At 31.7% G+C, this 27,856-nt stretch overlaps 1 protein-coding gene across 1 annotated transcript; it reads right to left on the bottom strand.

Moving 5' to 3' along the window:
- Positions 1 to 4,285: 4,285 nt before the first annotated feature.
- On the bottom strand, positions 4,286 to 20,105 carry LOC132721016 (fibropellin-1-like). Its single transcript, XM_060705264.1, has 11 exons — positions 20,029 to 20,105; positions 19,110 to 19,206; positions 17,531 to 17,731; positions 17,266 to 17,373; positions 16,048 to 16,155; positions 15,471 to 15,578; positions 14,382 to 14,489; positions 6,283 to 6,396; positions 5,514 to 5,621; positions 4,737 to 4,862; positions 4,286 to 4,363 (listed from the first exon to the last, which is right to left on the bottom strand). Exons 1-11 carry the CDS (start codon positions 20,047 to 20,049, stop codon positions 4,299 to 4,301), a joined length of 1,164 nt encoding a protein of 387 aa, XP_060561247.1. The 5' UTR covers positions 20,050 to 20,105; the 3' UTR covers positions 4,286 to 4,298.
- Positions 20,106 to 27,856: the final 7,751 nt, after the last annotated feature.

Below are 27,856 nucleotides of genomic sequence, written 5' to 3'. Positions count from 1 at the left end.
ATTTTTTGCAGAAACATACCGAGATGTCGCCCCAGCCAGTGTTATATCCTCGTAACAAACGAGTTTCATATACTATAACGGTTTCATCGCAATGACATATTTTTCTATTTTTGTAATAAAAATAAATGAATAAATAAATGAATAAATAAATAAATCGTTAGCTACATTACAGTTATTTATGATAAGGTAGTTTTTTTCAAGTTGTTTTTGCTGCTGCAAAGAAAGATATACAAAAGACATCCAATGTTAGAAGCGGATGGTAAACTGCTACTTATATTGATTCAAGATTAAAGGGCTTTTTCAGTGGAAACATTTCATTCAACCTTTTGATTAAATGAGTGTAAATTTCATTTCATTAATTATCTTTGTTTATATTTTCATTGTATTTATTTATTTTATTTTATTGATTACATTTTTTTTCTACTGGAAATGTTCGTTACCACTGCCCCATTGGAGCCTATGTGAAAAAACTACATTGATATATACAAGGTGCGAAAAAAACACCGCTATATAGCAGTCCAGTTTTATTCATTCTAATATGAATCAATGAAAAAACTGTACTGCTATAGATCAATTGAGTTTTCAAATGCTCATTGAAAGTATACTAAGTATAATGTGTTAGTAAGAACAACGGAAAAGTTCCAAACCATGGGATTAAACAAAAAGATAGTTTAAGTAAGAATTTTCTTTCTAGAATAGTGTGTTTTTTTGTGTGAAAAGCGACACTTATCATCGTTTATTGCAGGAATAGTTATTATTATTATCCCATATCACTTTGTCCCGTTTACTGTATATCTTTAAAAATGTACGTATGAACTATCCTGGGAAACATAGCATGGAACCAGTTTGTTGACTGATATATCAAGCCGTTCTCCATGTGGTCGATTAAAGGGAGATGCATGTAATTTACTTGCTGTTAACTACTATGTTGAGTTGCTGATGAGAATGCATGTGGAAAATTAAATTGTCGTTTTCAGAAGGTTCCCACTGTCCGGAGGTGCGGTTTTAAGGGGATTAATTGTAATTATATATTTACAATTTAAGGGAAAGAGTATTACGTCTGTAAAACTATTTTATTTACATTAATTTTATCGATACAAAATACCGACAAAATCGTGTCTAAGGTAGTATGGGAAGTTAATAATTCGACAAAGTAAGATGAATTGAAAATAATGTAACCTAGAATGACAGGCGAGAACACACCGAAAACGAAAGGACAAAACAATTATTGCAGATCAGGACGATGTCACTATTAGAAGTGTAGAATGAGGACAATATATAAATAGAGAAAATCAAGGACGTAAGAGGAGTATGTGTTTATTACTGGAAATAGATGAGGTACCCGGGCAATGAGATGCTGTCGATGTTGACAAGAACGAGTCTGCCACCCATGCATTCTGTTTATATAAAAGTACACAACATGTTTCACTGAAATGCCTCTACAATTCTTACTTTGAATTTTTTATTACTCTGAAAGAAACACTTTTTTTAACGACTGAAAAAAATATTTTCTGATTTAAGTAAAAGACCACCACGTAAGTTTTGGTAGAAAATTAATAAATGCCGAAGTAAGACTGAGAATACAAACTGTGATGTTCATTTTGATGATTTTGTTAATTATTTTCCTAACATGCCAAAAATACAGATATAAATGATCTAAAAGTAAATTAAAGTTAAATATATGTAGATATTTTGGAAACAAAAATCACGAAAGATGAAATCTTAAATGCGATTTCTTCATACAACAGAAATAAAGCTGCATCAACGGATTAAATTGTGGCCGATTTTTTCTTATCGACGCTAAAGATTTCATCACACCGTACTAAGTGACATTAAATAACATTATATTTGATGCTTATCCTGAGTCTTGGACCAAAGGGTAAAATGTCCAAATTTACAAAAATGGTGATAAATCCGATCCTAGTTACAAGGGTATCACTCTTGTAAATAGCATGGCTTAACTGTTATTCCTTGTTGTAAGAAACATAATAAACCAATTGTGCGAGACAGAAGATATGATTTGTGAAAATCAGTTTGGTTTCAGTGATAAAAAAGACATAACCGATTGTATATTTTTATTACATTGTATTATCCAAAACAAGTTACATGATAAAAGGTAATAGTATTGCGCTTTAAATTTATAGACTACAAAAATCCTTGATACAGTTAATAGAGCAGCAGTATTTGTTAAATTGTTAAAAGAGGGAATAGGCAGTAAAATGGTAAATGAGATAAAATCAATGTATGAAAATGTTTCGTCACGTGTTAAAAATACTTGTACATTTTTAGATTTTTTTTGATATAATTATTAGATTGAAACCAGGAGAGCCACTCTCGACGATAATGTTTATACTCTTCATAAATGATGCAAAAACATTGACCTTAATATTTAATCAGATTATGATCTTACCAAATATGTTTATTTATGTTGCTTTTTGCAGATGATATGGCTGTGTTTTCTACCGATCCTTTTACTTTGCAGAATCACTTAAACTGTATATCAATATTCACAATATCACTTAAAATTTATATCAATATTCGAAATAAGGGTGTCTAAAGATCAATATAAAGAAGACCAAAATTTGTATTTATGAAAAACGTTACCTAGGCAACGATGTGACATCTCAAAATTGCCAAAGATCACTATTGTGCGTTGATTTTGTCCGTCGGAATTGATTTCACAGTGCTGCAACTTCTGAATGGATTGTGATAGAGTCAAAGGCTTTTTAGCGTTGGTTACATGTTACCATATGATCGACCTGGGGTCATATTAAGCCTCTCACAAGTCCAAAACTTACTTTGCGAGGAGGGGGCTGCCCTTCAAACCCCCAAACAGAGGGGGTACATCTCTCTCTTCTGACAGCCCCCTGATGTATCTCTTGGATAGGGGGCGGCGCAAAAAACGTGCTCACTTTTTCAAACAATATTTCTCAAACAAAAACAAGTGTTTGGAGCCTAAATTAGGCATTTTTTACCATTTGAGACAACAAAAAGGGGGTTGGTGTAAAAGACGTTAGAAGGCGTGTGTATCTGGTAATGGATTAAGGCAATGTACAATTTGTTAAGTCATTTTACAAGAATGCATGCATACACCAATTCTGCTTTATTCTGCGGAGGCATGGGGAATATTTTGTCCTAAAGAGATTAAGATTCACATAGAATTTTACAAAACCATATTAGGTGTGAAATCGCAGAATCCAAATTACGCTGTTTTAGGTGAATTAAAAAAATTTCCCTTATTGGTTATTTGCCAAGAAAAATCTCTAAAATATTACACTAAATTTAAATAAAATTCATATTCATTAATGTACACGTTATTTTCTATTGAGTGTTATATTAATAATGGTCAAAATTGGGCTCTCTCTGTAAAAAGGCTATTGTATAATCTTGGTTTAAATGATATATTGGATAATTTTAATCTACATGTAAACTATATTCCTACTTTGTCACGAAGATTGAGAGATCAATTTATCCAACATTGGCATTCTTCAATCAATAATTTGCCGACTTTATCTTATTATGTTCAATTCAAAACTGTAATTGAATCAGTGGAATATCTTAATAAAAGAGACAAATTAGTGAAACTGTTTGCATCCGTTAGGTTAAGCAGTCATAATCTAGCTCTAGAAACCGGCCCGTTATCGAGGTGTAGATAGAGAGGATAGATTATGTAAACATTGTATAATGCATGTAGTTGAAAGCGAGTACTATTTTCTTTTAATCTGTACACATTATTCTGAAATATTTGCCAAACACATCATGGCCATCCCTACCTAAATCTTATAGCTTAATGTCAAGTAGAAAACAATCAATTTAACTGATTATATAGAACTTTTTTAATGAAGCATATTTAAAAAATAAATTAAATAAATATGTAAGTTAAAGCATGTCATATTATTGACTGTTTCTCTACATCAGATTTGCAATCATTTAACAGATATGGAACAATTATATATCTTTTGATGCATGCGTGATTTTGTATATATTTTAGTTTGTCAACCTTTGCCAAAGGCATCTTTTATGCTGATTATTACAAATAATTTTTTTAATTGGATTGTATTGTTGAAAAAATATTCATATAAAACATCCATTGTTAAAACAATATTTGATACGTTAAATTTTTAAATCACATGAATAAAAATATGTACTAATGTCACTGATTTCCTGCAAAAGAGATATGTTGAAAGTATAATGTACATCTTGTAAAGCATTGAGTAAATTTCCTAGCCTCTTTATTAATTAGATAAGCGTGAGTAATTTTGCAACACACTCTTTAAATGTAATATGCAACACTGTCTTTATATGTAATTTTGCAACACTGTCTTTATAACAAGGGCCAATAACACTCCTTGAAAGCAACACACTGAAATGATAAAATATCAGGCATTAAAAAAGAAGAAAGAAAGAAACATCAACAACAAACAAAGCTGACACAATTTGAATGATATTACGCACTGGTTGAAGCGATTTAAATTCACAAAATATTTATATAAAATAAACTTTGTTACAAATAACATTTACGTAGAGAGAGGATGTTGTGGTTTCATAAAGAAAATATTGTGTGTGTCTTTAAGGGTCTATAAACATTCCTACACAATCCATAAAACCTAGTAATTAAATTGTATTAATTAATTTTATTAATAGCATATTGTTTAAACAAAATAGCAGTACGCAGACTGTTTGAACAGAAAATGAAAATCTTTACCTTTAAATGTAAAATTAAAATGATAACGTACCTATACCAGCACTGTTGGTACACAGGGTGCCTTCATAGCCGGTTACGCATGCGCATTCAAACCCACTGTTACCACTTAAACAAGTACCATTATTCTTACATGGGTCGGATGAGCAATGATCTATCCCTGAAAATAAGCAGAAATATATTTCATCCATTATCATTCCATGATATGGTTCCATGAATTTGTCAACTATGTTATTTAAGTAAAGTTTCGAAAAAAAGTAAAACATGGCAATAATGTTAATTGTAGCTGTACTATGAAACAGAGAACAAATGTGTTTCACTCCATGTCATATTTGTTTTGAATAAGCTACTTGTGCGAGTTATGTCCAAACCATACATATATATTTCTGACTTTAGGGAACTTAAACGATGTTGTTTTCTATCTATTTTCACACGAACGCATCTGTCGTTTAACAAAGACAATCCATGCATTTTTAATCCATTTGAACTGCAGATTGAATAAATCAATCATTGATATTTTGCATGTTCACGCGCAAGTAACAATGGGGGCATATGATTCAATAACGCTTCTTGATTCTGCAATCCGACCAATCAAGCCATCATGCTTCGGTATTGTACCGATCATGGGATTTTTTACATTCTGGATAACTCGCGCATGATAAATTGAACTATTTGGGCATGCATATGATAGTTGTATTAGGAACAGAAAAAAAAAATATGTCAATAATGTTTTATTATTCCTTTCTTTTCTTATGTTCTACAGATGCATACATTTTTTGTGAGTATATTTTATTATATTTTAGATATTTACGTGTTTCACACGTGTTCCCGGTATATCCATCCGCGCATGCGCATGTGTAGTTACCCACTGTTGAAATGCATGTTCCTCCATTGTGGCACAGATCCGTGGTACATTCGCCTTTCAAACATAACAGTTTCAGATTTATAAATATACTTATATAAGCGTAATTATGCAACTTTTCTTATACTTCCTTATTTTTTTCATTTTGCAGCACAGAAAAGTAATGATAATCAGGAGATTTGACATAATAATATTGCAATGTCCACGTCATTCCAGGTAAAAGATTTGAGCTTTGCAAGAAAACAAATCACTGTCGGTCAAAGGGATCTTTTTGAAGAAGCACGATTCACTTCATTTAATTGACAAGCATGCCCGTAATTGTTTGATAAACGATTTGACATGAAATTCATTTTTTAAAAGATTATTTTTTGGGCTCCTAAGAAATACGTCGTTTTTCTCACTAAAACTTGTCAAACAAGACTGACTGTTGTACAAAGCATATCAATAAACAAGATACATGTCTTAAATACAATGGCTAACGCCCGCACAATAAGCATTGAATGTATTTTCCTACCATATATAAGTCGGTATGAATAAATTGACTCCATGAGACTGGGCCGATAGTGACCCAAAGGGTCATCTAAGCCTTAGACATTGCTGTTACTTGTCGTAGGACTTAAGTATGTTTTATTCCTCTTTTTCAATAAATGTGAATTTTATAAACTATCGTAGAATAATTAAAAAAATATATTCATGAGTTATAGGCAAAAAAACGTACCGTATTCACAGTTGGCACCAGTAAACCCCGGTTTGCACACGCAAAGGTCAGAGTCCAATTCCTGAATACAGGTGCCTCCATTCCGACAGGGGCTTAGCTCACAATCCAGAACCACTGAAATGGTATTCATTCTTGCGTAATTTGTATTCATTGTCACTAATAGTTTTAATAGTTTTTTTTTTTACAAAAATGCATCAATACTGTTCAGACAACAATCATGTTTTGAAGTCAATTCTGATAAGTATCGATTTTTTAATAAACGGCAATTGGTTTAATATAGATGATCAGTATTTGTTTTGACAATAGTCAGTATCATACGTGGCAACAAACCGAAGAAAACTTATATTTAGATGTTGTTGGTAAGTGCATGAAACAAAATTACAAATAAATATATAGCAGGTAATAAAGTGTTCTTGAAAAAAATTGCTGTGTTTTATCAAATGCAGGTATGTTTTCATACAATATCACTTTAAAACTGTATCAACATTTTCAGAAATATTTCGTAAGAATATCCAAATATTAATGAAAATTGTGCCCATTGTTGACATTTTTTCCAATAATTTAATCATTAATATTCGATACTTAAATTCATCAAATAATTGAAGGTATATAGGTACAGGTCATAAAAAGAGAACTAGTTATACGTAATTGTATTTCAAGGAAGTTTATTTATTTAAGATAAATCGATTGGTATATAAAATTTCCAACCGATACCAAAATCATATCAAAACGATATAAATTACAGTAAAATACCACCTAACGACCACGCCACAAATAGGACCACGCCGCTGTTACGGGTACCTTTTAAAAGTAAAAAATATTTGCCTTCTTTATTCATTGAGAAAAATGACCAGTATACCGACCACGTCTCTAATCCGGCATAACGACCACTTCTGTCAGACATTTGTGTGTATTTCTTATCAAATCAATAACCTGTTTTACGACCATGCAACATAATGGCCAGACAACACTTTGTGTTTTTTGCCCCCCCCCCCCATTAATTGTTGTAATCTTCCCTCTGGCGTAAACAAATACACCGGGTCAAATAAGGTCATTAATATATATCGATTGATGAGACGCTTGCTTTACGATGTATCTTTAGCATTCAAGCGTCAACATGATCAGTTTAAACCACTTCTGGCTAATTAATCTAAGCAGCTATGGTGTGAGAAACGATTAATTTGTCAGCGTAATTAGGATGTGATAAACAGGTAAATAGCATTTAAAATTGTATGGTAAAAATTGCTAATTACACCAAATTAACATGGATTTAAGATACTACCATCCTCGTTATTCTAAAAAGGGCATGAGAAAAATAAAACTTTAATCGGAATGGAATTTTCCAGTATTTACTTAAACAGTACAATGTAAATTGACTGATTGGCTATCCAATGGACCTTTCAAGTTTTAAACTGCGAAAATATTTGACCCAACCTTATATATTAGTTTCTAGGTCAACTGGTCATAAACATAATCACTTATTTTCCTATGTGTTATCACATGTGTTCCTATGTGTTATCACATTTGTTCCTATGCATTATCTCACTGTAGCAATTGGATAGTCAAGTACCAATTCTGTTGCATAAAACTGCACTGGATAGATCTATTGCTTCACATATAGGGACCTAATACAATCTGACTTAAGTTCAGATCTTCTTATTTCTTTTATGTAGATCTGATGACGACGGTACATGTTTCGTCTTCTTGATAATAGGGTTTTCCGTGAAAGTTATTTTTAGCCTAGGAATCAAACCGGTTTTTACATAGGCATAAGAAGAAGTATCAAAATACCTTTGTACGTGGAAAATGTTGATTTGTAGTAAAAAAAAATGTTGGAAGTAATTTTGAACATATTACTTGACAAAATAGAGTCAATTTTAATAGACAAGATTGCTTTGCCTGTTCACCTGTCGGCCATATTGACAACGCCATTTTTGTTTTCAAAATATTGAATATAACCTACTCAGTATTGGTTTTCCCAGGGTTAAAATCATTAACCAAATCGCTTTCAAAGTTATAAAAACTCATTATTGGCTGTGTAAATAGTCACCAGAAATAATATCGTACATTGTCATGCTCATATCCAAACGTGGAGCGTGATTAAGAGCCGATTTCAATCAGATTGGGAGCTAACATTTGTTATGATCATAGGAGAGCATCGAAAAGCTTGTCTTTAAAGTTAATACTATTTTAGCGTTTTACAGTGCTTAATATTTAAAGGTCCTTTGACAGTAGTTCCTGAAAATGAAAGCTATGGTAGCTTTATTGAAGATGCAGTTATGACTGTTAGATACCTTTCTTGCAGTTTTTACCAGAAAATCCAGGCGGACATTCACATGTATAGTTCACCAGTTCCTGCACACATATCCCTTCATTCAAGCATGGGTTAGGTGAACAACTGTCTACAATAAGACCATTTTATATATATATATATAAATTTTTGAAGAAAAAAATAACATCAAACAAACAAACACATTTATTTCACCATTACTTAACTGATGTGTATGGCAATTAATCGAGCGGAGCTGTATATCTGTTTTATGAGAACGACGCTGAAGTCTATCAAATTTGAAATTCTTACAAAGATTAAATTTCGGTATCTACTACAGCAAAACTACACAACAAATAATAATTATAATGATAAATACACTAAATCAATCAATATATTAAACATTTGTATATGAAACCTATAGGCTAAGCTGCATTTAAGTTAAACAGTTTTAACGCTTATTTTTATATGTTGTTCATCTTGCACAGTTAAAATCATTATTCATTATTTTTTACATTAATTAGGACAAATATGTTTTGCCCCATCTTGTCAACAATGAATTAATAGATAAATAAATGAATAAATAAATAAATAAACAAGAGGGCCATGATGGCACTGAGTTGCTTACCAGACACAACTGCTTTTCAGTGTTGGATTTTTTTTATCAAATTTGAGCATAGAATATGCTTAAACAATGATTTGAGGAAACGCCATGACCTGGGGCATTTAAGCTTTAGCTTAAACAGGGCTAATCAAATAAATATGAGCAAACTTGATAAAAGACTACATGAAAATGCTACAGACAAAGTTTGGTGATAATCCATCAATACGTTCTGTAAGAGAAGATGTTTAAATTTTTTTCTATTTTTAGCGCTAGAGACCCCTAAAAGGGGCCAATCAAAATAATATTAGCAAACTACTTCCTAAGAATGCTACAGACAAACTTTGGTGGTCATACATCAATTAGTTCTGTAGAAATAGACGTTTAAAGGTTTTTCTATTTTTAGCTTTAGCGGCCCCTAAAAGGGGCCAATAAAATTCATATGAGCAAACTTGAAAAAAGTCTACCCAAGAATGCTACAGACAAAGTTTGGTGATCATCAATCACTTAGTTCTGAAGAAGATGGTGTTTAAAGGTTTTTCTATGTTTAGCCCTAGAGGCCCATAAAAGTGGCCAATCAAATTAATATGAGCAAACTTGATAAAAGACTACCGACTACCCAAGAATGCTACAGACAAAGTTTGGTGATCACCCATCAATTAGTTCTGTTGAAAAGGATGTTTAAAGGTTTTTCTATTTTTAGCTCTGCTGACCCCTAAAAGTGGCCAATTGGAATGACATGAGCAAATTCAAGTGTGACTGTCACAAGAATGATACAGACCAAATTTGAAGTAAATCTGCTTCGTAGTTTCAGAGAAGAAGACGATTGTTGACGCACGACGACGGGCGACGGAGCATCCCCTTTGATACTAATAGCTCACCCTGAGCCTTCGGCTCTGGTGAGGTAATAAATACATGAATAAATAAATAAAGGAATAAATAAATGGATGGATGGATGGATGGATGGATGGATGGATGGATGGATGGATGGATGGATGTAAATTGTAGATTTTTTGAAAAGAGTAGCTTATCAAAACGATACAAATTACTTGCATTTGGTATATTAAATAATTGTTATTCTGTAAAAGGCATAAGTAAAATTAAACGTTTATTGGAATGGAATTGTCTAGTATTATTTACTTTAACAGTACAATGTAAATTGACTAATTGGCTATCCAATGTACCTTTCAAGTTTTAAACTGTGAAAGTATTTGAACGCGACTTTTATATTAGTAACTAGGTCAACTTTTCATAAACAGTATCACATGTGTTCCTATGTGTTATCACATGTGTTCATATGTGTTATCACACTGTAGTTATTGGATAGCCAGTTACCCATTCTTTCTTGCATAACTCTTCACTGGATAGGTCCATTGCTACACATGTAGGGACTAAACATTTGGTAGCATAAAACAGCTTGTCTGTAAAGTTTCTACTATTCTAGCGTTTAACAGCGCAAATTATTAAAAGCTCATATGGCGGGAGTTCCTTAAAGAAAGAAAGGTATGGAAACTTCATTAAAGATGGAATAATAAATGTAAGATACCTTTCTCACAGTTTTCACCAGAAAATCCTGGCAAACATTCACATTTATAGTTCACCAGTTCCGGAACACATTTCCCTTCATTCAAACATGTGTTGGGTGAACAGCTGTCTACAATAAAGGCCATTTTATTAATTTATAACTTTTTGAAAAAAAAATCAAACAAAACAAGTTTTATTCGACCATTACTTGACTGATGTGTATTGAAGTTAATCTACAGAGTTGTATATCTGTTTCAATGAGACTCAGCTGAGGTCTATTAAATGTGAAATTCTTACAAGATTAAATTTTGGTATCTAATATGACAAAACTACACTAGAAAGAATAATAATAATTATTAGTACATAAAATAAGTCAATATGTAAAACATAATTATGTGAAACTTATAGGTTAAGCTCGATTTGAGTTAAAAATTTTAACGCCAATTTTCTAACATATCGTTCGTTTTTGACAAATACAGTTATCATTCATCATTTATTACATTAATTAGGACAACTATTTTTGCACCATCTTGTCAAACATAAATAAATGAAAAAATGCATAAATAAAAAATAAATGAATTTATGAATAAATAAATGAAAGGATGAATAAATAAGTGGATGGATGGATGGATGGATGGATTATGTTTGAAAATTTAGAGATGTTTTTGAAAACGATATAAATTTCTTGCATTTAAAATATAACCATACGCGTTATTTTGAAAAAGGCATGAGTAAAATTAAAAGTATATCGAAATGGATTTTTCTAGTATTTATTGTACAATCTAAATTGACTGATTTGCTAACTACTGTTAGATACCTTTCTCGCAATTTTCACCAGAAAATCCAGGCTGACATTCACATGTATAGTTCACCTTTTCCTGCACACATGTCCCGTTATTCAAACATGGGTTGGGTGAACAAACGTCTACAATAAAGGCCATTTTATGATTTTATAAATTTTTGAAGAAAAAAAAAAAATAAACATCCAACAAATTTTATTCGACCATAACTTGACTGATCTTTATTGAAATCAATCTACTGAGCTCCATCTGTATCAAAGAAGGTCTATATAATGTGAAATTCTTACAAAGATTAAATGTTGGTATCTTTCTCGACAAAACTACGCAACAAATGATAATGATAAGTACACTCAATGAATCAATATGTAAAACGTTTTTATTTGAAACTTATAGGCTAAGCTCGATTTGAGTTAAACAAAGTTTTAAGGCTTATTTTTCTATTTGTCTTGCACAATTAAAATTATTATTCATCGGATGGATGGATGGATGGATGAATTATGTTTGTCAATTTAAAGATTTTTAAGGGTAGCTTATCAAATCTATATAAATGAATTGCATTTTAAATATATCAAAACTCGTTATTCTGAAAAAAGCATGACTTAAATTATACGTTGATTGGAATAGAATTTCCCAGTATTTTCTTAAATTATTATTATAGCACAGTGTAATTTGAATAAATGACTATCCATTGGACATTTCAAATTTGAAAATGCTAACATATTTGACCCCACATTTTATATCAATTACTTGATCAACTGCTCAAAAACAGTATCAAATATGTTCCTATGTGTTTTCACATGTGTTTCTATGTGTTATCCCACTGAAGCAATTGGACAGCCAGTTACCCATTCTTTCTTGCATAAAACTTCACTGGATAGGTCCATTGCTACACATGTAGGGACCAAACTTTTGGTAGAATCATAGGAGGGCATCAAACAGTTTGTCTTTAAAGTTAACACTTTTCTAGCTTTAAACATCGCTTATTATTCAAAACTGTTTTGAGAGTAATTCCTGGAAAAGAAAGCTAGTTTAGCTTAATTAAAGATGGGATAATAACTGTTAGATACCTTTCTCGCAGTTTTCACCAGAAAATCCTGGCGGACATTCACATGTATAGTCCTCCAGTTCCTGTACACATGTCCCGTTATTCAAACATGGGTTGGGTGAACAGCTGTCTACAATAAAGGCCATTATATCAATTTATAATTTTTTGAAAAAAAAAAAAAAGATGAAACAAATTTTATTCGACAAATATTTGACTGATGGTTATTGAAATCATCCACGGAGCTGTATATCTGTTTCAAAGTAACTTTGCTGAGGTCTATAAAATGTGAAATTCTTACAAAGATTAAAGTTTGTTATCTACCTCGACAAAACTACATAACAAATAGTAGTGATAAGTACACTTAATCAATCAATAAGTAAATCATTTTTATGTGAAACCTATAGGCTAGATTCGATTTGAGTTAAAAAAAGGTTTTAACGATTTTTTTTTCATTTATCTTTCGTCTTGCAACATTTTATAATTATTACTGATCGGATGGATGGATGGATGGATGGATGGATGGATTATGTTTTGTCAATTGAGAGATTTTTAGAAAATGGTAGCTTATCAAAACTATATAAATTAATTGTATTTTATATATTACAATACTTGTTATTCTGAAAAGGCATGACTTAAATTAAACGTTTATTCCAATTGAATTTTCCCGTATTTCCTCTAATTATTATAGATCAATGTAATTTGACTAATTGGCTATCCATTTGACATTTCAAATGTTAAACTGCAAACATATTTGACCACACATTTTATACTAGTTTTTAGGTCAACTGCTCAAAAACAGTATCAAATATGTGCCTATGTCTTATCACATGTGCTCATATTGAGTTATCCCACAGTAACATGCAATTGGATAGCCATTGACCCATTCTTTCTTGCATGTAACTGCACTGGATAGGTCCATTGCTAGTATTGCTACACATGTAGGGACCAAACATTTGGAAATATCGAAGAAGGAAATCAAACAGCTTGTCTTAAAAGTTAACACTTTTCTAGCATTTAATAGCGCTTATTATTCAAAGTTCTTGTGGCAGGAATTCCTGAAAAAGAAATATTTTTTAGCTTAATTAAAGATGGGATAATAAATGTTAAATACCTTTCTCGCAGTTTTCACCAAAAAATCCTGGCGGACATTCACATGTATAGTCCACCAGTTCCTGCACACATTTCCCGTTATTCAAACATGGGTTGGGTGAACAGCTGTCTACAATAAAGGCAATTTTATCAATTTATAATTTTTTGAAAGAAAAAAATCAAACAAACACATTTTATTCGACCATTATTTGACTGATGTGTATTGAAGTTTATCTACGGAGTTGTATATCTGTTTCAATGAGACTCGGCTGAGGTCTATTAAATGTGAAATTCTTACAAGATTAAATTTTGGTATCTTGTACGCAAAACTACACAACAAAGAATAATAATAATTATTATTACATAAAATTAGTCAATATGTAAAACATAATTATGTGAAACTTATAGGTTAAGCTCGATTTGAGTTACTAGTTTTAACGCCCATTTTTTAATATATCGTTCGTTTTTGACAAATAAAATTATCATTCATCATTTATTACATTAATTAGGACAACTATTTTTGCGCCTTCATGACATTTATGAATAAATGAATGAAAGAATGAATAAATAAATGGATGGATGGATGGATTGATTATGTTTTAAAATTTAGAGATGTTTTTGAAAACGATATAAATTTCTTGCATTTAAAATATAACCATACGCGTTATTCTGAAAAAAGGCATGAGTAAAATTAAACGTTTATCAAAATGGAATTTTCCAGTATTTATTGTACAATCTAAATTGACTGATTTGCTAATAACTGTTAGATACCTTTCTCGCAGTTTTCACCAGAAAATCCTGGCGGACATTCACATGTATAGTTCACCTTTTCCTGCACACATTTCCCGTTATTCAAACATGGATTGGGTGAACAAACGTCTACAATAAATGCCATTTTATCAATTGATAAATCTTTAAAGAAAATAAATAAATAAATAAATAAACAAATTTTATTCGACAATTACTTGACTGATGTTTATTGAAATCAAGCAACGGGGCTGTTAACTCTATCAAAGGAACTCCGCTGATGTCTATAAATGTGAAATTCTTACAAAGATTAAATTTTGGTATTTACTTCAACACAACTACACAACAAATAATAATGATAAATACACTTAATCAATCAATATGAAAGACTTTTGTATGTGAAACTTATAGGCTTAGCTCGATTTGAGTTAAAAAAGAGAGTTGTTACGCTTATTTTTCTATTTGTCTTTAGTCTTGCACAATTAAAATTATTATCCATCGGATGAATGGGTGGATGGATGGATGATAAATGAATAATGTTTGTAAATTTAGAGATTTTTATAAAAGGTTACCTTATCCAAAACTATATAAATGAATTACATTTGAAATATTACAATACTCGTTATTCTTAGAAAAGGCATGGCTTAAATGAAACGTTTATTGGAATTGAATTTCCGAGTATTTTCTTTAATTATAATAGCACAATGTAATTTGAATAATTGGCTATCCATTGGACATTTCAAATTTGAAAATGCAAACATATTTGACCCCGCATTTTATATTAATTACTAGGTCAACTGCTCACAAACAGTATCAAATATGTTCCTATGTGTTATCACATGTGTCTGTATGTGTTATCCCACTGTAACATGCAATTGGATAGCCAGTGACCCATTCTGTCTTGCATAAAACTGCACTGGACAGGTACATTACTACACGTGTAGGGACCAAACATTTTGAGAAATCGTAGGAGGACATCAAACAGCTTGTCTTTAAAGTTTACACTTCTCTAGCGTTTAACAACGCTTTTTATTCAAAGCTCTTTTGACAGTAATTCCTGAAAAAGAAAACTATTTTAGCTTAATTAAAGATGGGATAACAACTGTTAGATACCTTTCTCGCAGTTTTCACCTGAAAATCCTGGCGGACACCCACATGTATAGTCCACCAGTTCCTGCACACATGTCCCGCTATTTAAACATGGGTTGGGTGAACAAATGTCTACAATAAAGGCCATTTTATCAATTCATAATTGTTTGAGAAAAAAGAAAGAAAAAGATCCAACAAATTTTATTCGACAATTACTTGACTGATGTTTATTGAAGTTAATCTTCGGAGCGTTATATCTGTTTCAAAGGAATTTCGCTGGGGTCTTTAAAATGTGAAATTCTTACAACATTACATTTCTGTATCTACAACTGCAATACTACACAACAAATAATAATAATGATTTATACACAAAATCAATCAATATGTTAAACAAATTGTATGTGAAACCTTTAGACTATGCTCAATTTGAGTCAAAAAGTTTAAACGCTTATTTTTCATTTATTTGTTTTTCACCTTGCACAATTAAAATCATTATTTATCGGATGGATGGGTTGATTATGTTTGTCAATTTAGATATTTTTAGAAAAGAGTAGCTTATCAAAACTTTATTATTAAAGATGGGGTAAAAACTGTACGATACCTTTCTCGCAGTTTTCACCAGAAAATCCTGGCGGACATTTACACGTATAGTTTACCAGTTCATGCACACATTTCCCTTCATTCAAACATGGGCTGGGTGAACAACTATCTACAATAAATGCCACTGTATCAATTCATAATTTTTTGAAATAAACAAAAAACACCAAAAACATCAAAAATAACAAACAAAGAAATAAATTTTATTCGACCATTACTTGACTGAAAGTGTAAAGGAATTTTTAAAGGAACCGGAGGCTGTAAAAATTTTTCAAAGGGACTCCCCTTTGAAAGCCTAAAAAACTCGATTTGTTATTTGGAAAAAACACCCTTTTTTTTTTATATGTCGTTCGTCTTGCACAATTGAAATTATTATTTATTATTTAGTACATATATAAGGATTTTTTTTTGCCCCATCATGTCACACAATAAATAAATAATAAATATTAAATAAGTGAATAAATGAATAAATAAATAATAAAGAAATGGATGGATGGATGGATTATGTTTGTCAATTTAGAGATTTTTAGAAAAGAGTAGCTTATCAAAACAATATAAATTACTTGCATTTTAAATATTACCTTACTCGTTATTCTGAAAAAAGGCATGAGTAAAATTAAAGGTTTATCAGAATGGATTTTTCCAGTATTTACTTTAACAGTACAATGTAAATTGACTGTTGGCTATCCAATGGTTCTTTCAAGTTTTTAAACTCGGAGTTTATTTGAAGCCGCCTTTTATATTAGTTACTCGGTCAACTGCTAAAAACAGTATCTCATGTGTTCCTATGTGTTATCACATGTGTGCATATGTGTTATCACATGTGTCTGTATGTGTTGTCAGATGTGTTCCTATGTGTTATCCCGTGTGTTCATATGTGTTATCACATGTGTTCATATGTGTTTTCGCGTCTGTTTCTATGTGTTATCACATGTGATCCTATGTGTTATCACATGTGTAACTATGTGTTATCCCACAGTAACATGCAATTGGATAGCCAGTTAACCATTCTTTACTGCATAAAACTGCACTGGATAGGTCCATTGCTTCAGATGTAGAAAAAAAACATTTGATCATAGGAGAGCATAGAACGGCTTATCTGTAAAGTTTCTACTATTCTAGCATTTAACAGCGCTTATTATTAAAAGTTCTTTTGGCAGGAATGCCTGAAAAAGAAAGCTATTGTAGCTTCATTAAAGATATAGTAATAACTGTTAGATACCTTCCTCGCAGTTTTTACCAGAAAATCCTGGCAGACATTCACATTTATATTTCATAAGTTGCTGCACACATGTCCCCTTATTCAAACATGGACTGGGTTTACAACTATCTACAATAAATACAATAAATTATATCAATTTATAATTTTTTGAAAAAAAGGTCTATAAAATTTGAAATTCTTACAAAGATTAAATTTTGATTTCTACTACGACAAAAACTACACAACAAATCTTCTACAATTTGACTTTTAACCTCACAAATTTTACCAGTTCTTTCGCAGATGAAGCAATGTTTTCTGTCACACGGGATATTGTTCCATTTGTACCAGTCACTGGTATACTGTCCACACCGGCCGTCTTCATCTGGTTGATTTTTATACCACGAACTGTAATTAACAGAGTTCCCACTGGTGATCCATTTCCATGTCTTATCGGCATAACGTCTTTTTAAACCAATGTAGTAGTAGCCTGAAAGCAATGAATGTGGCATTCAAGGGAGACCCAGGCAAAATTTTCATTTCTTCGTTTTGAATTTTGCATTCATTACTCTATTAATGTCCTCAAAATGAGTACACTAGGCAGTCACAGGAACAAAGCATTTCGCCTTACAAAGAATAAAATGGTGGTTTCCTACCTTGACCCACGTGGGTCATGGTAGAGCGTTAAGATTTCGTAACAATTCGTCAAAGTGAACTCTGGAAACGTTAAATAACACGAGAAATGATAAACTTAGACTCGTTATCTTATTGCATTGCACAGTTCAACTTCATGAATTCTTGATTTATTATTTGTGAATTCACAATTTTTACTTCGTTAATTCACAATTTCAACTTCATAAATTCACATTCCCAACATATGAAATACACGATTTCAACTTCATGAATTTCGATTTCAGCTTCGTGAATTCACAGTTTTACCTGTGTGAATTCACGTTCTCAACATATGAAATTCGAGATTTCAGCTTCATGAATTCACAGTTTCGTCTTTGTGAATTTATAATGTCAACTTTGTTAATTCACGTTTTCAAAATACGGAATTCACCATTTTAACTTCACGATTTCCCGATTTCATAATCCTGAATTCACAATTTTAAACTCGTGAATTCACTTGTTCAACATACGAAATTCACGAATTCACGATTTTTACTTTTCATCTTCCGAAATTCACAATTTTAACTTTGTAAATTCAAATGTTCAACAAACGGAATACACGGATTCACGATTTCAACTTAAGTGAATAAAATATTTTGACTATTCACAAATTGTGTCAATTTATTACTAAAACTATTTTGTACCAATAAAAATAAATATAAACATGTACTTATTTCTAAAGAACTATTTGGTATGTCTGTTTTAATTTGTTGTTTCTATGTGATTGTAACCGGGTTTTAAATGTTTAAAACGATTAAAATTTTATCAAGTTTTATTCTCACAAATGCAAAAATGAAATAAATAATAATAATAATAATAATGAAAATAAAAATAATAATAATAATAATAATGATAATAGTAATAGTAATAATATTAATAATAATAATAATGATAATAATAATAATAATAATAATAAATCATAATAATAATGATAATAATAATAATAATAATTATAGTAATGATAATAATAATATTAATAATAATAATAATAATAATAATAATAATAATTATAATAATGATAATATCATTAGTGTTGTTGATAATTTCTAACAGCATTGTTTTCACACTTTACATTTATACGGGGTTACATCTAAAACAGATCTTATTGTACAATTAGAGCAGCACGCTATGTTAGGCATAATATCACGTTAAAAGCAGCGGAAGTGATTTCAGCATCTAGTGAAAAGACAACTAACACTTGTATCCAGCTTCAGAAGCAATTTTCTGTAGGAACCTGTTTTCAAGATCACTTTCAACCTCTACCAGATAACTGCTCCTCTCCAAACACCAATTCTTTGTTAAAGAAAAAAAACATACAGACTACATTTCTTTAAAGATCCGGTAACACATTTTTTTATGGTTTTAAATCATATATATGATGCTCGAATTAAGATTTATCAATATTGTAGGTTCCAAAAAGCATTATGTATAAAGATATTACCGAATTTAACATTTCATGTAAATAAAGGTAGGTAATTAGATATTTATTTTCTATAAAGTGTAAGTCAAATTTTACAATAAAAATATATGCATATATTTTAATGTGTACATATAATATGAAAAAAGTTTTGCAGTACATATCTAGTACATATTTTACATATTCTTCGATGTTTGAAAATTGATTTATTTGCATTATTATTCTTACATATATATATATAATTTCACTTAGTGTGGTTAACCACTTTGATCATAACATACAGGATCTGTAATTATTTTCCTTACAGGGTGTATAGATATGAATTTCTATTACAAAGAACCAAACTGTTATTTGTTAATGCAGACTTCAGCGATAATATCTTTGACACAGAAAAGAAACTGCATTAACAATAAGGTAAATTTAGACTTTGCAAGTACATAAACTTCTTACGGATCTATAAAAAGAATGAAATACTAGCTTCACTAGTTCGTTTATGTTTCTAAAAAATAAATGAAATAAATACGAACTGTGAAGTGAACAACTAAAGTAGTTAACACATGTCAAACGACAATTATAAAGCCCATGAATTATAAAAAGGGTTTAATTAGATATGCAAAAAAAGTCCTGTTTGCGTTAGTCACGCGGTAGAAAAATATCCTGATAAATACTGCAGCAAAATATAACATAATTGCTCTTACCTTAGCATCTGTCCAATTCATATTGTATTCATTAAGATAATAACAGGAACTATATTGTCCCCTCCAGCCTTTATCGCAGTCTCCTGAAATATGTTAGATTTCTCTTTACTTCCGGTTTGCTTATATTTTATTAAAGCAGCATGCATCAGGACTACTTTTTCATTGAACATTTTTAGAAAATGTAGATTCAATTTAAAAGTATTTTGAAATATACAGAGTTGTTATTTACAAAAATAGTTAAAAACAAGAAGAAGTAGCCCATTCTGCTTTAGTAACACAGTAAAATAAATTGCTAGTAAATGCTGCAAAATCAGTCCTTAATCGCACATAATGTGTCAATTATTACTTGAATTTAAAATTCATTGTATTTTTCATACAATCTTAGTAGATCCTCTTTTCACTCTATTTTGATCATGACTTAGGTGGCTCATCTGTAGGCATGTAACTTTAAAAGTTTAACTTTATGAAGTAACATACACAGAAACTCCTTCCGCTGATATCTTATAGTTGTGTAGTTTCATTAAAATACCTTCAGTCTATTTTAGGTTATTTCCGGGCATACTCGTGTCTTTTTAGAGACAAAAAATGAAATAAATAAAACGTGTACTGCAGTGTCAATGCTAAGCCACTCGCAAGAAAACTGAATTTTAAAGCTCACTCGATGAAATTTATGCTTTCATCTCACACACAAACAAAAAAACACATATATGGTGGCTTATTTATGACACTCATGTTTTCGCCCTGTGATCACACCACGCGAAAAGTCGAAATTTTAATAGGTTATAATGAAGGTGGCGCTGAGCGAAAACACGCTATTACGCGGGGGCGTTTGACGAGCCCCCGTCATTTTATTTCTTAAATCTTGCTCCGCGACCCCGCTAATAAGCGTGTTTTCGCTCCGCATTTTAACTTCTTAATGCTGGACCTTTCGTTTGGTGGGGTCGCGAGGCGAAAACACAAATGGCTCAAATCAGCCACCATACAATATCATTCAAACATTTAAGAGCAGTAAAGTAAGTGGCATAACCCATCAGTTGTCTTTCATCGGCAGCTCAATTTTTTTTGTAGCCCACTTAGTTACCTTTTCTACTTCTGGAAGGATAAGTCGAGTCAACAAAGTCAAAGCATATGATGGCAAAATTTCCCTAGGTATGGTGTAAAATATCACATTAAATGGAGTTAAAACGTTAATGTTATGCAGAAAAAAAGGTGTTTATATTTTAAACATGAAAAAAAGAAAGAAAGACGTCCTTGTTGAATTAAAAAATTAACACATATTAAAGGAGTTTCGAAAGCCTAATGGCCACTTTGGTATATTTACAAAAACAAACTAAGCAGTAAAGTAAGTGGCATAACCCATCAGTTGTCTTTCATCGGCAGCTCAATTTTATTTTGTAGCCCACTTAGTTACCTTTTCTACTTCTGGAAGGATAAGTCGAGTCAACAAAGTCAAAGCATATGATGGCAAAATTTCCCTAGGTATGGTGTAAAATATCACATTAAATGGAGTTAAAACGTTAATGTTATGCAGAAAAAAAGGTGTTTATATTTTAAACATGAAAAAAAGAAAGAAAGACGTCCTTGTTGAATTAAAAAATTAACACATATTAAAGGAGTTTCGAAATCCTAATGGCCACTTTGGTACGTTTACAAAAACCAACTAAGAACATTTTCATTTTAAATAGGAATTGTTCAATCTTAACTGGGACTTTGTTTCTTCAAATCGTTTCCTAAAACTAAAAAAAAAAATAGGAAAAAAACCCCAAACAGGGAATAAAGATTTATCTTAACCTGCCATTTTTAACTGGCTCAGAGCATTTTATTAAATGGGGAAACGTGTCCAAAATCATCTAATAGTATTCCCAGTCAATGCATAGTAAATCTATAGGTATTTAGCCATGAACTAGTCCTTATCGACGTGATATAAATGTACCAACTAAGTTTATAATCTACCTAAATTAGTCAGAAAATTTGTAAAATTTCTGTCTTTACTGCAGCTACCTCACATATTATTGGCAACCTTAATACACTGTGCTATCCTGTATCATTTCGCATCATGGTCCTCGTTATACACTGCACCTATCTCCTCACTGGTGCCCGTAATATACTGCAGCTATCTCGCATCACTAGTCCCCGTAATATCCTACGCCTATCTCGCATCATGGTCCCCGTAATATCCTGCACCTATCTCCTCACTGGTGCCCGTAATATACTGCAGCTATCTCGCATCACTGGTCCTCGTAATATACTGCAGCTATCTCGCATCTTTGGTACGCGTAATACATTTTAGCTATCTCGCATCACTGGTACCCATAATACACTGCAGCTGTCTCGCATTACTGGTCCCCGTAATAATCTGCAGCTATCACGCATTACTGGTCGCCGTAATAATCGGCAGCTATCTCGCATCACTCGTACCCGTAATACACTGCAACTATCTCGTATCACTGGTTCCCTTGATATACTACAGCTTTCTCGCACTGCTGGTACCCGTAATATACTGAACATATCTCGCATCACTGGTCCCCGTAATATACTCCATATATTTCGCATCACTGGTCCTCGTAATATCTTGCATCTATCTCTTCACAGGTGCCCGTTATGGACTGCAGCTATTTCGCATCACTGGTCCACGTAATATGCTGCAGCTATCTCGCATCACTCGTACCCGTAATATACTGCAGCTATCTCGCATCACTGGTACCCGCAATACACCCCAGCTATCTCGCATCAGTGGTACCGTAATATACTGAAGCTATCTCGCATCAATGTTACCCGTAATATACTGGCAGCTATCTCTCATCACTGGTACCTGTACGCATCACTGGTACCCGTACTACACTGAACCTATATCGCATGACTTGTACCCGTAATATAGCCGCAGTATATTACGGGGACCAGTGATGCGAGATAGTTGCAGTGTATTACAGGTACCAGTGATGCGAGATAGCTGCAGTATATAAGAGTACCAGTGATGCGAGATAGGTTACTGGTACCCGTAATACTCTGCAAGTATTTCGCATCACTGGTCCCCGTAATATACTGCAGCTATCTCGCATCACTGGTCCCCATGATATACTGCAGCTATCTTGCATCTCTGAAGCCCGTAATACACTGCAACTATATCGCATCACAGACACCTAAAATACACTGCAGCTATCTTGCATCACTGGTACCCGTTATACACTGCAGCTATCACTGGAAACCCAGGAGTGCAGCAAGTCCTCAAGTGCAGCAAGTACAGAAGCACAAGGAAGACATCAGTCCCTCTGTCATAGCTCAAACAGTTTACACATTCATGCATGAATACTGTTTAAAAATTAAGCACATATTACTGCTGCGACAGAAATACTATTCATCTAACAGCAAATAAATATATAGAAAACAAAAAAAACTTAACTTAAAAGGAGGTGCACGTCATACGCAAACTCTAAACATAGATCAATAAGAGTGACTCATATTATAGCTTACCTAAAGACAAATGAATCCCTTTCAATAAAAACACGATAACCAAGGATTGAAAAAAACACTCCATTATGTTAAAGAATGTTAAATGAATTCAAACGAGGCCTCTAGCGAACAAAACCTTTTTTCATCGAAAATAAATTTGAATTTATATTACGTTGAAAAAATTAAGGGGTGGTTTTCTATTCAAGAGAAAATGAATATTTTGTCAACAGGAATGTGGTATGAAACTTACTTGATACTGAATGATGTAAACCACACTAGTAGTTAAGAAAGTTAACAAGGCATCCATAATGTACAAAGGCCCCAAGACGTAAAAAGACACTGATTATACAAAATACGTCCCAATTATAATGATACATAATCAGAACGCCTGGTCGTAATTGCGAGTCATTAAATGACAGTAAATATTGTAAAACTCCGTAATAAAGGGCATTTGGCATATATAATGAACTTTATGGTTTCAATCATACACCAGTACCGTGTGAAGATTTTCTTTTTCTAACCTTGGAAAACTGATGTTTAAAATATGTCTTTTCAGCATTTGTTGTTTTCTTTTAAAGCAAATAGAGCTGACACATATGGAAAATTTATCAGTTGAATAGTTCAGGTCAGTGTCTTGGACTGAAATAGCATACTAAGTACCCATCATGGCATACTATTTAATCAGTTAGGAAAAGAAATCTATAACTCAACACACATTATATTTTTACCAAAGTGTATTAAAAATGATATACAAATAAGTAACAAATCAAATACCCTGATTTTAAAACAAAAAGGGTCTATATAAAATGAAAGGAGTGACAAGAGGGGTGTAGGGAGGTAAAATGAGAAAATGATGAGCGTTGGGAAGGCAAAACATGTAACTGTGAAGATAGAGATGAAGTGCACATTTCCACAAGTTTTTGCGAGCCTGTAATGAACATATGAAATGACAACGGATGAAATAAACTGGCACAAAACAGAAGCAATTAAAGGGCTCCAAAGTTATGTTAAACGGTTTTTCTCGAAATATAAATGATAAAAATCCTAAACAGAAGAGATCAGTTACCGACAGAACGTTAAAGGAAAATACCCAAGAAGAGGAAAGCATCACAATTATTCAACAGGTATAAAACTGAATGACCAAAGGATTCCTCCTCACTTTTCGTCGGGTTAATTCTACAACCCCGTAACTCAATTTTTGGCAAAATTGAGATTTTAATATCATTTTTTTATCGTCTCAGTGAGCTCTTCACAGTGAACATACTTAATATGTAGTTGTACTAAGAACTAAAATAAATATGTTTATTTCCAATTCCACAAACCCGTAACTCGCTATTTACATCAAACTTTAATTCTAGACTCCAGTAACTTCTCGTCCAATCAATCTTTCTTATTTTGTACCACGTGATACATGACATATCTGTAATTGCTGCCTACTTTATTACAACCAAATATTTGAAAAACCTTTAGTGATTAATTTAAAGATAATTATAGTATATTACCTTACTGTGTATATATATATATATATATATATATATATATATATATATATATATATATATATATATATATATATATATATATATATATATATTATATATATATATATAATTTGGAGAAATAAACGTTCATACAGTGCTAAAGTATAAATACCCAAGTACTTTCGACGTATTATGCCTTCATCAGGGGTGTATTACATGTATAATGTGCACACAATCGAGCAAAAAATCTCAATATGTGTGTACTGTACAGTATCAAAAATTGAATTTTTATATATTGATGATTTAGTTTGTATAGCTCTAACATCATTTTGAATTATATAGAAATTGCCTTGAATAGATGAATATGTAAATACTACATTTATTCGGATAATTACCATTTCGGACAGCCTCGATGAGTACTATAATTTTTTTGTTTCCCCGAAAGCTTCTTATTTTCAAGTTTTAACACTTTTTGATAGGATACTCATTGGCTATATACATTGTAGCTGAAGCTTTTTTTCCATTTGCATTTTGATCATTCATGAAGTTATAGCTATTAAATATTCTTGAATGGAAGACAAAATACCACTCTGTTTACATCTAGATGCAATCAGGATAAATTGTTTCAGATTCATCGCTGTTTTCTAAAGCACGAAAAGCATCTACTTGATGTACACTCTAAATCAAAAATTGAAACATTATAGCAACATAGGTATGTAACAGAAACGCATCGTTGGATACCCACGGTTGATAAACATGTAACATAACAAGTGCATACTTTTGAAAAATTGATATGGATATTACTTGATAGTAGCATTGATTTTCAAACAGACGTGTAATATTTTACACAGAATGAGAAGTTAATGATATTTTTTACTTGAATTGTGCTATGATTCCAGCCGAAAATTATTACACTTAGTCAATTTTGCTTCAAATATTTCACTTAGAACCCCGTATGTCACTTTAATGGTGTAGAAATGACCTGAATGTTTTGCCAACAACCCAGTATCTCCCGAATGGGGTTTTAGAATTCAGAACATGTATGTGTTTTCTTTTTTTATTATGAAAAATTGAAACAAATTATTTGAGATTTTAGCTTTAAAATTGTATGCACAGAAATAAAATTTGGTATATATGTATAACATACAGATTCCTAAATTCACTGAAAAGTTTATCTTTATACGGTTTATCATTAAAAAGTTATTACAGTTCAAACTTTCAAATGCGATTTTCTAAAAATGACAAAAAATGACATACGGGTTTGTAGTATTAAGCCAACGTTTTGATAAAGACGTTGATAGTGATGCATCAGTGTGATATTGGTTTCAAACTATTTTTAAATAGGATATGAAAAACACTTACAGAAGTGTCCTTGTAGACTGATTACATTAGAACCCCACTAACAAGACCACTCACCACCTGTGGTTCTTATACAAAGTTGCCTTAATAAAGAGTTGGTCTTAATATAGGATTTCCTTCGGTGTAAAACGGTTGGATCTTTTTCTTTATTTAGTACGAATTACAACTGTTGTGCACTTCATCTCTATCTCCACAGTTGTTTTGCCTTCCCAACGCTCCTCATTTCCTCATCTTACCTCCTCGTACCCCTCTTGTCATGTGACGCCTAGTTATCATACATAACATTTAAACAGTCATTTCAATTGTAAGCTAATACGAGTATTTACTTTTCTTTTTACAGCACTAGTTTATGTTCGCAAAATTGAATGTAATATTTTACGAAACAGAAATATTCCGTTATCTTACGATCGATCATAGGCCATTTTAGCCATGTCCACAATTTTCTTGGCGATCTTGTGCGTCATCATTTCTATACTACTCACATTATTGCCCCTCTTAACTTTTTAATAGAAAACCTATTGTTAGGACAGAGTGATTTCAAACCATACTCGAAACACACGGTACACATTCCGTATTAATAAAGATTAAAGAGCATAATTATACATTACTAATATCACAATAAGGTTTCGGTCCACTTTATACCTACCAGACAAGATTAAAAGCATACGATATTGACACAATCTTAAATTTTACTTATAAACAATCAGTAATTGCATGTTGACGTAATTTTCGAATACAAGAAATTTAAAAATGCATTTAAATGACAAATAGTGTTATGTGCATTTAAAATCGTAACGTCGAGTTAATCATCGTATGATCAATGATGACCTTACGTTCTGAAAACAAATTTATTGTTCGAATTATATAAATTTTAGCCGTTGAAAATAAACAGAAAACGTTTATTCATATTGGTATAATTTGTTTTTGTACATTTAATATACTGGTTGATTGCCTGACTACCGGGGATATATTAAACATATAAATAACACATGGATATTTGAGTAATGGTAAAATATCATCCCGAGGAAAATATTGATACTCCAGGCGTTATCCGAAATTTACAGTATTTTACTAAAGGATGATTTTATAGAAATAACACATGGGTCTGTGAGTAATGGTAAAATATCATCCCTAGGAAAATATTGATACTCCAGGCGTTAGCCGAGAGTTACAGTATTTTACTAAAGGATGGTGATATTATATAAATAACATATTGGTTTGTGAGTAACAGTTTATAAATAACATAGATATTACGGACTTATAAAGTATTACGTGGGAGTTATACATTCTTGATTAGGCTACGTAGGAGTTATCTTTTTTTACCGAATATGTCCAGTACATTGGTCATTTACCAGAATAATCGTTTGCTTCTGTTGCCTATACGGAATTAGTAGAGTTAAGATAGGTTTCTGAAGTTAAAATCTGACTTTATTTACATTGTGTTTCTGTAATAGCACATAATTGCACAGTCAGTGCTATTTTCTTCAAATAAGTGATAAGCATCTAACATGATCTAAAACCATTTTAAACAATATAAA

The sequence above is a fragment of the Ruditapes philippinarum genome, unplaced genomic scaffold (assembly GCF_026571515.1).
Source record: "Ruditapes philippinarum isolate M1 unplaced genomic scaffold, ASM2657151v2 ctg1178_1_1_1_1, whole genome shotgun sequence".
NCBI lineage: Eukaryota > Metazoa > Mollusca > Bivalvia > Venerida > Veneridae > Ruditapes > Ruditapes philippinarum.
This window is presented reverse-complemented; position numbering and strand designations above follow the sequence as displayed.

Bases quoted from the DNA above. Each gene is read 5' to 3' on its own strand.
- LOC132721016 (XM_060705264.1), bottom strand. From the start codon at position 20,049: ATGAATTGGACAGATGCTAAG. The intron at 17,732-19,109 runs GTTAGTTGTCTT...CATTGCTTTCAG, and splicing joins TTCTGAAGCTGGATACAAGT to GCTACTACTACATTGGTTTA. The intron at 4,364-4,736 runs GTACGTTATCAT...TTATCATTTCAG, and splicing joins TACCAACAGTGCTGGTATAG to TGTGTTGCTTTCAAGGAGTG.